The 13,385-nt window shown below is 45.8% G+C and overlaps 3 protein-coding genes across 3 annotated transcripts; 1 reads left to right on the top strand and 2 right to left on the bottom strand.

Moving 5' to 3' along the window:
- Positions 1–294: 294 nt before the first annotated feature.
- Positions 295–1,076, bottom strand: N7495_010071 (GNAT family N-acetyltransferase; the record flags this gene model as incomplete). Its single annotated transcript, XM_057212722.1, has 2 exons — positions 295–560; positions 623–1,076. 2 exons carry the CDS (start codon positions 1,074–1,076, stop codon positions 295–297), a joined length of 720 nt encoding a protein of 239 aa, XP_057059585.1.
- A 1,069-nt stretch (positions 1,077–2,145) lies between these two features.
- Positions 2,146–2,427, bottom strand: N7495_010070 (uncharacterized protein; the record flags this gene model as incomplete). The annotated part of the gene is made up of 2 exons (XM_057212721.1): positions 2,146–2,326; positions 2,363–2,427. 2 exons carry the CDS (start codon positions 2,425–2,427, stop codon positions 2,146–2,148), a joined length of 246 nt encoding a protein of 81 aa, XP_057059584.1.
- Positions 2,428–3,669: 1,242 nt separating this feature from the next.
- Positions 3,670–4,753, top strand: N7495_010069 (oxidase ustYa family protein; the record flags this gene model as incomplete). The annotated part of the gene is made up of 5 exons (XM_057212720.1): positions 3,670–3,907; positions 3,972–4,072; positions 4,138–4,171; positions 4,227–4,357; positions 4,415–4,753. The coding sequence occupies 5 exons, from the start codon at positions 3,670–3,672 to the stop codon at positions 4,751–4,753; spliced, it is 843 nt and encodes a 280-aa protein (XP_057059583.1).
- Positions 4,754–13,385: the final 8,632 nt, after the last annotated feature.

Here is a 13,385-nt window from a genome sequence, read left to right as displayed (position 1 = left end):
AATACCCTAATACCCTAATACCCTAATACCCTAATACCCTAATACCCTAATACCCTAATACCCTAATACCCTAATACAGATCAGTGGCCAGTATAACGGCCAGGAGTCACCTCCCCCACTTTTTCGATACTTTTGATTGGATAGTGAAATGGGATGAAGTCCATCCCAGCAACCCCCATGGGTTAGATAGAGCAATCAGTTCGATATGACTTTCATAATAATTGGCTCGCTGTAAATGATGCTAGCTCCATGAGCCAGCAAGCCGCTCTTCGTGACTCTTATACTGACTCGTTGCTAAACAGACACTGGCATGCCGGCCTCACGATATAATAGACCATAGGAATTGAAATCCCCCTCTGGGCCACCCCATTGCTCTAAGTCAACTGTCACTCGATCAACTTCTTGGAATCCGTGCTTGAGATACAATCCTAATCCTTCTGGGGATGCCTCCGTGTAAGCAGGTAGGCTAAGTTCGTCTGCCTTATGAACACCAAATTCCACGAGCATACTTCCGAGCCCTTGGCGCTGATAATTTGGCAGAACATATAATTCCTTCAGCTCTAAAAGGCTCAAATTTTTAGTCATAACGTTCAATAACAAGTAGGCATAATAGGTGACTTACGCATAAACTCCTTCTCCGCAAGCAGCTTCGCTCGCTTCAGATAACGTTCTCCTCCCGTCGCATCCATCAGAGCACCATTCATGGTCGGCGGGCGATATCGATTCTTATACCCCTCAGCCCACTCGGCTGCTGTCTGGCCCTTAGAGTGATTCCACCACGCAAATGCCACAGCCTGACCACTGGCTTCTTCTACTACCAGTAGGTAGGTGTTCTTAGAATCTTTAAGCATTGGGATCATCCGGCGGATCTCGTCGTCTTCTCCATCCGATGCTTTCTTGGGGGCCTCAACCTTAGGCTGGAGATGGGCTGGCCAGAGTAAAGCTCCAATCGCGCTGTTGTTTTTCTTATTACTGTCATTCTGCGCAGCCATCTCAATATCCCAGATAGTACGAGCCCCGTCCTCTGTCGCGGGAACAAGGCTTACTTGAAAGCCCGGCTTTTCAGATGGCACCATGGTATGAGTATAAGAAGCCGAAAATTGATGGAACTTCATATCATCAAGTTATGAGAAATAAATAAAAGCTTTTACTCAGAGCGAGATGCAAGAATTTGAGTGATTTAAGTAATCCATTAACGTGTAGCTGAATGTAAGTCTCGATCCTTGTTGACTTTTGAGTGCTTCTTTCTAAATTACCCCTCTTTGCATCCATACAAGGTTATATTCAGACTAAGTCACCACTAGATGAAGAGATGAAGAGATGAATTTGAATATGATGTCACAATCTAGGAGCTATCCGGAGTCCGACGGCGATCTTTTTAAGAGCCTGGATCGAGTTTTCCTCCTCCATCTTACCCAGCTTCCTTGTTATTGATGAAAGAAGCAGAAATATGGAAGTTTCAGTCTCTAGATCCCAAACCAGATTTTCAAAATAATTTAGAGATTCAACTCGACATTGACTCAACCTTTCAGAAGCTCTTTATCTTAATATTGAGATTTCCGAAAAAACTTCGCTCGATTCCAACCAGTTTGATAGAGAAATAAAAGTACGAGCGGGTCGGCTAAAATGGCCTTCACTTGTCTTGATGTCGTCTTGACTAGTGGTCAGAAGTACTGCGCTGACTTTCAACAGCCTTGCAATGAGCTAAATCACTAAGCTTATTCGACAAAATTCTTACTATGACTATCGTAGCTATTTGAATGGTTTGACGGCATAAGCATGGATCATCTTCGGACTCCGAAAACCCAGGCTTATCTCTCTTGGATCTCTACATAATAAAATGGATAAGAGGAATTTTGTCACTTCCACGTGTATCCAAGGATCTATTTCATGATGGACGACAAGCCATGACTCCCAATTCACATACTTCAATCATTCGCGGGCTAGAAATTGGAAAATTACAGCATCTAAAGATAATATGAAAGGCAAAAAGTAATGCTAGAGGTGACCATCATGCAGTATTAGTCTTGCATCACGTACGCATCTAGATATATATATTGTCTATCAATTTCCATTCTTCGCTATTGGGTCCAAGGCTGCTAGCAGCTATCCACTAATTTCAGAGTCGGACCAGTCATACTTGACTTAGCTGCTATCGCGTGCATCGACGGGATGGGCATCGTATCGGTCGTACTTGACTTTGCTGCTGTCGCGCGCATCGACGGGATGGGCATCATATCGGTCGTACTTGACTTTGCTGCTGTCGCGTGCATCGATAGCACGGGCATCAAACTGGTTGTCTCGTGCCCTGATGCGAATTAGAGCTCTGGTTTCAATATTTTGAAAATTGTAAACCCCTTACACAAGTCCAAGCACAGTGTGAGAAGCAAGCCCCAGAAGGATAATGGAGATCTTTGAGAGGTGCATGGCAACGAGGTTGATATATCGGTATGAACTATGCAGCCTGTACTCTAGAACAACAAGCTTAGTTTCTTGAAAAATAATACTCTTAGTATTAGGGGCATGTTCTACATCTTATAAATAGTCCTGTTGGATGGACTAGCTAGAAATGAAGACCTCGGGAACCTTGAAAGAGTACTTATGTGGCAGCCCCTCATCAGCAATAATTCATGGACAGTGCATTAATTCCCATCTTCGAATACACACATAGTTTGCTTCGTTATTAATTATCATCATTAAATTCGGTTTTAGTCAAGGGGAACAAAGGCGAGGCCCTTTGCTCTTAGTGAGCTCCCTTAGGCTATAGGGGACGCGCTAAGCTGGTGACTAAGTACGTAGTCTATCTATTCTAGCGTACATGTTCTATCTGTTCAGAATCTCAGGAAAGCGATTTAGGACCGAAGGCGGCAGGTATGGTGATAGGTATAGCGGCTGAACGGCTACCCTAATTACGGTGACCAACACAGGTATTGTGCGGGGGTGTATTGTGGCGTAATGTCCGGTGAGTCATGTGTGCATAATCTGCCTTATTCTGCCCTGAAGGATCTATATCTGCATATCGTCGCAGTGCAGTAGCTCAACGAGCTGAAATGACACCAAATCACCCTTTCCATACTACCGAGGTAATGATTCTGTTGGACGCCTCACATATTAAAACAGGATTTGAAGATGAATAAAGAAAATTTACTGATGTTATTTGTGTCTACTACAGCTCGGAAACTTTAAAGAGGGCAAATAGTTACCTGAGTGACAAAATTTGAATAAGAATAGGTCTCCAGGGCTTGGAACCTTTGCACTTGATAATAGACATATTGCGGTACTTAATAAGCGGTCGTACTTTGATTTCTGATTTTCTCTAAAACAGAACCCCGAATTTTGCTTACAGTACGTCAATAAGAGCCTTACTTTCTCAATTAGGCTCTAAATCCGATCACTTTGCATGTACCGATGTAACATGATGCAGAGGCGGTTGTACCTTCCAAGAGTAGGCAGAAGTGCAGCTTATGGAGTGAAAGGTAGGCTTTTCTTCTAGATACTAGCTTCAATGTGCATATGAGGGATTCATACATCCCTATATGACCTACATAGGTATGAAACTTGACCCTGGTGTTCTTCCCCTCGGTCTCCAGGAACATTTTCTCAACACACTTTTCATTACTGCTCAAGCCTCGAGCTCTGGAAGGTCCCATGCCTCTATCAAAAGAAACTATGAAAGAACCCTACAGTCTCCTGCAGACCGAATCTGATGAGTATGAAGATACACTAGACAGCCTGGCCCTTCTCCCGGAATCACGATTTTCGTTGAAGCCAGTCTGGAAGAGATCAGGAATTATTATCGTTATTGCTGCCAATTTCACTCTCTTCCTGGTCTCTCTTGGGGTTATGACATTCTCCCTGTTTAAAGGTTGCTCTGAAAAATATTGTGCAGCTCTTACCTCGAACTATTGTAAGGTGATTGTTTTTGTTATTGAAGAAATCGGCAATTTACTGATGGAACATTCCAAACACAGCACCCCTTCTTGAATCCACGGCAGGAGTCATTGAATATGAAACTGTGATTTTTCAAGGAGCGTTAGAATATGAGAGTGTATATAAAGGCACTCCAAATAAGGTCACAAATAACCCAAAGCCTAGTGTACTTGAATAACACCATTGACTAATATGCGGCTAGAATAGGCCCTGGACGAAGCATGGTTATATATCAAGCACAGTAAGTTGAAGACTAGCCATTTGTTTCCTTGAGGCAGCAACTAAAATCGCTCTAGTGGGTTCAACTCAGATTGATGCTGAAATCCTTCCACGAATCAACAAGTCTGATATCTCCGTCAAGTTTCCAGCTGAATATGGAGGAAAATACATGAGTGGGATTGAAGTATTCCATCAGCTACATTGTCTGGTGAGTTTTTTGTGTTCGAAAGTTTTCAGTATCTAATAGTAACACCAACAAAAACAGGACCTTATCAGGAAATATACCTACAGAGACTATTATGATCTGCCTGAAAATAGACCAGAGGAATTTACTGATTCAGAATCAACACTCAGGAAGCATGTTGATCACTGTATTGACATTCTCCGTCAAAATCTCATGTGCACTGGTGACGTGGGAATCGTTACTCACAACTGGGTAGAGGAGTATGGTATCTACCCTGATTTTAGTACCCAACACAAATGTCGCAAATTTGAAAAAATAGTCAGCTGGGCAGAAGAACACGCTGCACCATCTTTGCCATATAATGGGGGAGATCCGACCCCAAGTGCTGAGTCGGTGTTTTTGCCAACACCGCCTCCTTGATTGTGTCCGCCTAATCATGTTCATTCGAGTGAGACCTTATTACTACCAAACCAATGTTTTACACCCCGCATATCCCGGTATATCCGATGAAGTCACTTTTCGAGTTACCATCTGCTAGCAAGATGTCAGCAAAGTAAACCTTTATCCTAGAATATATTGTATGGCAGCTCCTCCGTAACCACGGCTTTGAGAGGTTTGTAATACGTGCCACGCTCAATATGACAGAATGAGCGAGATTGAAGAAAGGGATCTGGTTGTGGAGTAACTCGAGCGAAGACTCATGTAGACATGTTCATTGGGTTGGGTAAACCCATACCCAACCCAACCCAACCCACAATGGGCTGGGTATGGGTCAGAAATTTTACCCAAAACCCATATGGGTTGGGTATGGGTTTGAAGTAAAACCCACACCCAGCCCATAAACCCATCTTTTTGCCAAGACTTTTATTTCACGTGATATTTGTCACCTAGTTAGTACTAGATTGAGGCAAAAATTAGGCACTAAGGCACTAATTACCCTAATTTAGTTTAGGTTGAGGCGAAAGTCAGGCATTAAGGCATCAAAAATACCCATATGGGACCCATACCCAAAAGTGTGCGTAATGGGCAGCCGAAAAACTGTCGCACACGTGATATTTGCCAAGCCTTACTAATCTCAATAGCATTACTAATTCAAATCAAGTTCAATTCTTCTAAGTCCGATTCTAACTACTGTAAATAAACCCCTAGTGGATGATCGTGCTTCCGCCAAGTTTTGGGCATCGTCCGCATGCTCCGAATAGTTTTAGCTTCATTAATCAGCTTCTGGGTTTGAGCCCTTTGGCCTTTGATATACTGAAGCCACTTCTTTGCAAACCTTTCTCCTTGATCATCAACCATTGATATAGTATCAAATTGGAATTGGCGCCAAGCTATTAATTGAGCTTGAATATCCTCCTCCTCTTCCTCATCCTCCTCTATTTCTTCCTCACTATCTGATGCTGAAGAGGTATCGCTTTCATAATCTGGTAGTGGAGTAGGCTCTTTACCACTGCGTTTGAACTCTGGTTTAAGTTCTAATCGCTCATCCCGCCAAAAAGGACAAGTATCATGGCGGGAAACAGTATTAAAGAATTGAGGGGGTGGCGTCTTAAAACAGTAGATAATATGCTTACAGCATAAGAATCGACTAAGTAAGAAGGCAGGACAGGCACAAACCCATTGATTGTCACGGGGCGGGCAGGTGAATAGAATTATACTAGAACTGGACAGACAGTATTGCATTGACTGACAGGCTAAGACGAAGACGTAGCTTGAAGAGCTACATTCAGACAAGGTTCTGAGTTTACATGAGGTTGCGGGTCACGTGGCCCGCACTATCTAATCAATCAGTAGTCGTCTGAGCTGGCACCGTGACAGTATCCCCCTCCTTAGAGCCGAGCTCCGTAGAGGCGTAGACAGGACCTGGCTTGGACGGGTAGCGGAGGTGGAAGTTCTTCACTAACTATCCATAATTTTCTAGGTGAGCAGCAGGCTCTTCAGTTGGGTCATCGTAACCGGTCTACTTAACCACGTATTTTAGACGTGGTGTTCCCCGGCGACCACGTTTCTCCCAGCGGGAGTCTAGGATCTCCTCTACCTCCCACTCGTCGATTCCGTCGACTTCGACAGGTGGGGCAGGTTCTTGTTGCTGCGCGGGAAGCGGGTTATCGTCGGCAGGGCGTAATAAGGAGACGTTAAATACTAGGTGGATCATCATTCCAGGGGGAAGCTATAAACAGCAGGCGTATAGGCTTAGAACTTTGGTGATTTCGAAGGGGCCTAAGTTCTTCTAGTCTAATTTCTTCTGGGGGCGATGGGTCTTGATGTTCCGGGCGTCTAACCAGACTTTCTGTCCTTTAGTGAATGTTCGGGCAGGCTGGCGGTGATGGTTAGCGAATTCTTCGTGGCGAGCTTAGGCGGCCAGGATCTGGGCTCGTACAAAGTTCGTGATCTCCTCTATATGAGCCGCGAACCTCTCTGCATCGCGGGCGGCGGGGTGATTACTTAGGCGGACAGGCTCGAATCTAACGACTAGGTGTTGGCCGTAATTAGCAAAGAACGGGGTGACGCCAGTCGACTCGCTTTATACAGAGTTAGAGGCGAATTTGGCTAGCGGAAGCTAGTTAGCCCAGTCGTCCTATAGGTAGTTTGTATAGGCTCGGAGGTACTGTTCCAGGATAGCATTGGCTCGCTTGGTCTGTCCATCTGTTTCCGGGTGAAAGGCAGTGGATAGCAGGCTCTTAGTCTTTAGGCGGGTTGTCAGGTGTTTCCAGAACTGGCTTATAAACTAGGGGCCTCTATCAGATATAATTATACAAGGGAGTCCATGTAGCTTCCAGACGTGTTTCAAGAACAGGCAGGCGAGGTCTTCAGCGTTATAGGTCCCGTGGCAGGCCAGGAAGTGTTTTATTTTAGTCAAGCGGCAGACTACTACCAAGATTGCGTTAAATCCTTGGCTCTCGGGCAGGTGTGTGATAAAGTCTATTGATAGATCTAGCCAGGCGCGGGCAGGGATCGGGAGTGGTCGTAAGACTCCTTAACGGGCTTCTTGGGACGGGGTAATTCTGCGACAGGTATAACAGTTTTTGGTCCATTGCTCGACATAATGGTAGAGGTTCGGCCAGTAGTACTCGCGAGATATAAGCTCGTACATCTTTATGCGACCTGGGTGTCCTGTTGCTGGGTTGTTATAGCAGAGTCGGGCTAGTTCAGCTTTAAGGTCGTCGTTGTCTAGGACATAAATACATCCTTGGTATAGCAGGTTGTTCCTATCTCTCATGTAGTGCGCGAGCGTGATATCTAGGTGCTGGGTTTTCTTTTCGTCTAGGGCACTTAGGATTAACTATAATATCTGGTCTCTTTATAGGGCAGACTCGTATGCTTCCTTCACAGCGACTGGTAGTTCTAGCTGTAGTTTGTCTACAAAGCGTATACTTCTTATTGTTTCTATATCAGGTAGAGGCGGGTTAGGTTCTAGGCCTATCAGGGCGTCTAGTTTCAGGGTTAGAGGGGAGTCAGGCGGTGGTAAGGCAGGCGGGGTCAGTATTCCTAGTTCTCCTTGGATCTGGCTATCTAGGTTTTCGCGCTTCAGGATTATACAACTCTGGTGCTTTAGTCGTTCATCCCCTTCCTTAGGTAGATCTTCTGACCTCCTGGTCAGTATATCAGGCTTCGCGCCCTATTTACCTAGGCGGTAGATAATCGTAAAATTGAAACAGGACAGGAACTTAGACCAGCGGGCTTGTCGGCGGTTTAGTAACTTAGTGCTTATGAAGTGTTCTAGGTTTCGGTGGTCTATGATAACCTTAATCAGGGAGGTTGTGCCCTTAAGTTCAGGGCGCCATTCTTCGAAACAGTGTACGATAGCCATAAGTTCCTTATCATAGATTTCGTAATTACACTCAGCTGCTAAGTGCTTCTTAGAGAAGAATGCAACAGGATATAGTATTCCTTTTTCGTTATACTAGGAAATAACGCCTGCAGATACATAATCAGACGCGTTAGTTTCTAGGATCATATCTTTAGTCTAGTCAAATGGTGCCAGGATCGGGGCGGATATAAAGGCTGTCTTTAGGGTCTTAAAGGCTTCTTCGTAGGCGGGAGTCTATTCAAAGGCAACATCCTTCTTTATGAGTTCGTTCATATAGGTAGTCAGTTTCGAGAAGTCTCTTATAAAGCGTCGGTAGAAGCCAGCAAATCCTAGGAATGCTCGGACATCAGTCGCGTTCGTCGGCGATTTCTAGTCCATGATCGTCCGGACCTTCTTAGGGTCCATACAGATTCCTTCGCCTCCTACAATCAGGCCTAGGAATTTGGTCTCAGAAACACAGAACTCGCATTTAGCTAGTTTCACGAATAGCCCTGCTTCGCGGAGGCGGGCGAGGACCTTACGGACGTGTCCAATATATTCCTCCCTTGTACAACTATATATCAGTATATCGTCAAGGTATACGGTATAGAACAGGTCTAAGTAATCTCGCAGGGAATCGTTGATAAATCTCTGGAATATAGTAGGGGCGCCTATTAGGCCAAACGGCATTACCAGGCTCTCGTAGAGACCTAATCTCGTATAGAACGCTATCAGGTACTCCTGCCCCTCCTTCACCCAAAGGTTATTAAAGGCAGAGATGATATCTAGGCGAGTAAAGTATTTCATCCCCTTTAACTGGTTCAGGGTTTCTTTAGTCAGGGGCAGGGGATAGCGGTCCTTGACCGAGATCGCGTTAAGGGCTCGGTAGTCTACACAAAATCGGAGACCCCCTCCAGGTTTCTTCACAAATAGGACAGGCGAGGCAGTAGGCGAGGAGCTTAGGCGGATAAACCCTTTCCTTAGGTTCTCGGAGATCTATTCCTTTAGAGCTTCTAGCTCAGGGCGGGACATAGCATAGAGGGGCCCAAATGGCAGGGCCTTCCCCTCTATTAGTCGAATATCATGGTCGTAAGGTCGGTGTGGGGGCAGTCGTTCGGCTTCCTTAGGGGAGAACACATCTCCAAAGTCTTTAAATTCGTCAGGCAGGGCAGGGTCAGGTTTCGGTTATAGTATCTCGTCCAGTGTCTCTATAGACGCGGAGAACAAATGATAGCCCTTCTCGCTTCGGGCGTACGCGGCGCAGGCCCTTAGGCTTATAGACTATATATCTAGGCCTTCTAGGACAGAGGGGCGATCAGGCAGGTTTATAGGGCGTGTTTTCTTCGGGACATCATGTAGGGCTCGGATCTTCGGGGCCCTACCAGGGGTGTTACAGAACTTCTGGCAGTACAGGCTATTTAGCTCGAGGGTATGGTTCGCGAAATGAATACTAGGATCGTGGATCTTAAGCCAAGGCAGGCCTAGTATAACAGGGTAGTAAGCGATTTTCGTGATAAGGAATAGGGCCTTCTTCTTATAGTGGTTCTCTACCCTTATATTCATTTATACGAAATAGGTGATATAGCCCTTCTCGGGCTCTCGGCCGTCGAAGGCCTCCAGGCGGATAGGTTCTTTCAGGGTTTCGAATATAAGGCTCTAGTCTCGGGCCCAATCTTCATCGACGAACCTCTTCCCTTCTACACCACTATCTATTATAGCGTACATAGGGATCTGGGTCTCTTTCTGGGTCAGGGTTATAGGCAGGATAAAAGCGTCGGCGCGGAGGTTCTCTTCTTCGATAGAGTCTCCCAGCATAGCTGCGGATAGGCGGAGCACGCGGTTAGGTTTCACCTAGTCGCGATTTAGGCCAGGCTTACTCTATTTATTAGCTAGAGTATAGAGTAGTCAGACTCAGCAGATTCAGCGTAGGCAGCGGAGTCAGCCTGGGCGGGGTTCTCTATTCGGCTAGAATATAGGCGGGCAGGGGAACGGGGGCGGGTGTCAGGTAGCAGGCAGTCCCGGACTAGATGATCCTTGGATCCGTATCTAAAGCACTCCCCCCGGTCACGCCGGGTGAGCTTAGCCTTAGAGAGATCCATAGGTTCGCTAGGGCCTTAGGCGGGAGTCAGGGTCCTAGGTAGTATATTCGTTATCGCGGCGGCTGCGTACAAGGTCCTTGCGATTTTCTCCCGGGGTATACTACCTAAGGGCGTGGGTTAGCGGGCACGGTGTATCTATTGCTAGTATTAGCGGAAGCGGTTATCGAGCGACTAAAGATGGGCTGTGTAGCTATGAAACTGGCGGGACGGAGCTGGGTTATACAAGAGCATATCCTGGAGCTCGTTCGAGATAGCTTATATCAGGAGGGGAGTCAGAGCTTCTTCGTGTAGTTCGCCCTCTAGGGCTAAACGCTAGAATTCGGATAGGAAGGTGTTAAAGTCGTTATTCTTCTAGCGGAGCTGGTATAAGCGGTTCTAGGCATTCTAGACTCTATCAGGGTCGCCGAAGGCCTTCTCGAGATATTCAAGCATTTGCGGGTAGTCTATAAACTAGGGAACTCCGTACGAGATCTTTGGCAGTACTAGTTCGTACGCTTTACCAGTGAGTCTCCCCGCGACATAAGTAAGTCTGATAGTGGCTATCGGGAAACGGTCCTGGTTCGCGTTCATCTTGCCATAGATCTGCTACATAAAGCAGCGGAGGTCGCTGCGAGTTCCATCAAACTCTTTCGGGTCAGGGATTCTTTCACTAAGGGAGGCAGACCGGGGACCTAGGGTAGGAGTCGGTGCAAGTTCTCGCGTAGGGATATCTGCTAGGTTCTTAATACCTTGGGCAGGAGTGTTTTCGGTCGGGGGGTTCGTATGGCAGGCAGGGCGGAGTTCAGGATCTGATTTTTTTCGACTTCGAGCCCAACAATCTTGTCGTATAAGCTGTTGATGCGCTCTTCCTGATATCTAATAACGCCCTCCCTGCGGTGCCGAGTCTCCTCGCTTTCAGTCGCGGCTTGGCGGAGGGTTTGGTTATCTTTCTCAATTTCTTGAGAGTAGCCCTCCATAGTCCGGAGGTACAGCACCCAGACGTCGGGGTGTTCTTGGACGTGAGCCAGGAATTCTTCAATAGAATCGGCGTTCAAAGGCGGTTCAGGACGGGGCATGCTGGCGGGTGGCAGCTCTAGTATAGGGTAGAAGCTACGTAGTGTCACGGGGCGGGCAGGTGAATAGAATTATACTAGAACTGGACAGACAGTATTGCATTGACTGACAGGCTAAGACGAAGACGTAGCTTGAAGAGCTACATTCAGACAAGGTTCTGAGTTTACATAAGGTTGCGGGTCACGTGGCCCGCACTATCTAATCAATCAGTAGTCGTCTGAGCTGGCACTGTGACATTGATAAGGATCTGTATGATGCTGTTTTATCTGATCTAGACAAACAGTTTTTCTTGCATCCTTTTTCCATTGCCTTTTAAAGGCTTCTCTCCATCGTCCTTTAAAGATCCGCTGCTCTCTACCTAATATAGCCTTCATTTGATAGACCATATCAGGGACGAGACGACTTAGTAGAACCCATACCACTAGGTCAACTCTAGGCCGATTAAAACGATGAAGATAATCATGCTTTAGCTTTCGCCAATGCGATTCTACAATCATCGTTGTTTTCAGGATAGGGATCTTCTCAGGATTAGCTGCCCGAGCCCAGAGAATCCATTGATCATCTCTATACCAGTTGACAAAGAGGTAAGCCCAGAGATGGTAATAATCGCGAGATCGGCACCAATCATACATTTCTCGGGCACATTCCTGGTGGAGATTCTGCTTAAATCGAGTGCCATTGATATCAGGAAACAGAGGGTGGATATTGAAATGTCGGCAGAATATGCCTAAAATAATATCCCGTTCCTCTTTAGTTGGCTCAAGCCTTCGGCTTTCAACAGGCCTGACGCCACGAGAGAGACACTGACATTGACCGGAGCCTACAAATATCTTAGTAAATATATAATCTGGAAATCAAGCTAGCTAGAGCCAATATAATTAGAGTAAAGAAACCAACTTACCATCAAATTTATGCTCCTTTGGCCGTTTATGTGGAATTGATCCCCAGCAAATCTCAAGATGATCCTTCCCAACCACCTTTGCAGCTGCCTCTGGATCATACTGATTGAGCGTCGCTATCTTAGTAGAATCCTTCAACTTCATACTAATAGCGCGCTTCGCGTGCCAGTAACAAAGCTGATGCTTAGCCTCTGGCCAGACTAGTCTGACTGCTCCAATCTCTGCTGGATCTTTATCAGTCGCAATAAAGCTGGGATCAAACCCAAACCCCTTAAGCTTTATAAGAAACTCATAAAGGATAAACAACATTGCGCCTGGATCAGCTCTTCTTCTCTGATAAGTATCAGGCTGAACATTCTGCTTATCAACTAAACAATAGGCAAGTGGTATACCAGTGCCATCAAGCTCAGCTAACACAGTAAATAGCTCCATCCCACTATTATTTGTGCCATAAGTAGAATCTATGGCTAATTGAGGCTGTGAGTTAACCTGTTCAGCCCAATTAAGACGTGGTTTAATAGTCTCCGGGAGGTAGAAGGCTAAAGTATATCGATGTCAGTGAATATATAAACTAATATACTAATACTAATACCAATACCGAAGCTAATACTAAGCTAGTAGCTAAGCTAGTGGCTGAAAAGAATATTGCTCTTACCTAATGCTGATAAGTTGCCTGCTTAAAAGATCTCTTGGTGGGCCTGATACCTTCCATTCTGGAAATCTGCCTCATTTAGAAGCATTTGAGCTGAGGTAAGAGGATCATCATGGCGTCGCCAGTTCTTTGAGTTTGCCTTATGCCAGATATAATAGACCTGGTGCCTTGACACTTCCTTTCCTTTAGGATGCTCCCTAACCTGGCGGGAAATCTCTGCAGGAGCATGGGTCAAGACAAGGGAGTCAATAAGATCGTGTATGACTTGCGGAACTTGAAGATCTTTATAAGGCGGGTGCCAGTGATGTTGAATAGAAAGACGGAGGGTCCGATCAAGTAAGGATGGCTGTATAATAAGCTTACTTCCACAAGGAAATCGCTCTATACGGCGGCCATCTCTCTGTTTTTCAACTTCTACCTTAGATTGATAGCTTCGGGTATGCGCTTCATCCTGAGAGCAATGATATCTATACCGATGATATTGGGAATCAGTTGAGGTATGGCGGAATCGGAATCCACCTTCCTGCCAGATCAAATCTGAAAGACTATGCATTGCTAT

Source organism: Penicillium taxi, assembly GCF_028828555.1.
Source record: "Penicillium taxi strain IBT 34144 chromosome Unknown utg000006l_segment0_segment0, whole genome shotgun sequence".
Lineage (NCBI taxonomy): Eukaryota > Fungi > Ascomycota > Eurotiomycetes > Eurotiales > Aspergillaceae > Penicillium > Penicillium taxi.
The sequence above is the reverse complement of the archived record's forward strand: the minus strand, read 5'-3'. Positions and strand labels throughout refer to the sequence as shown.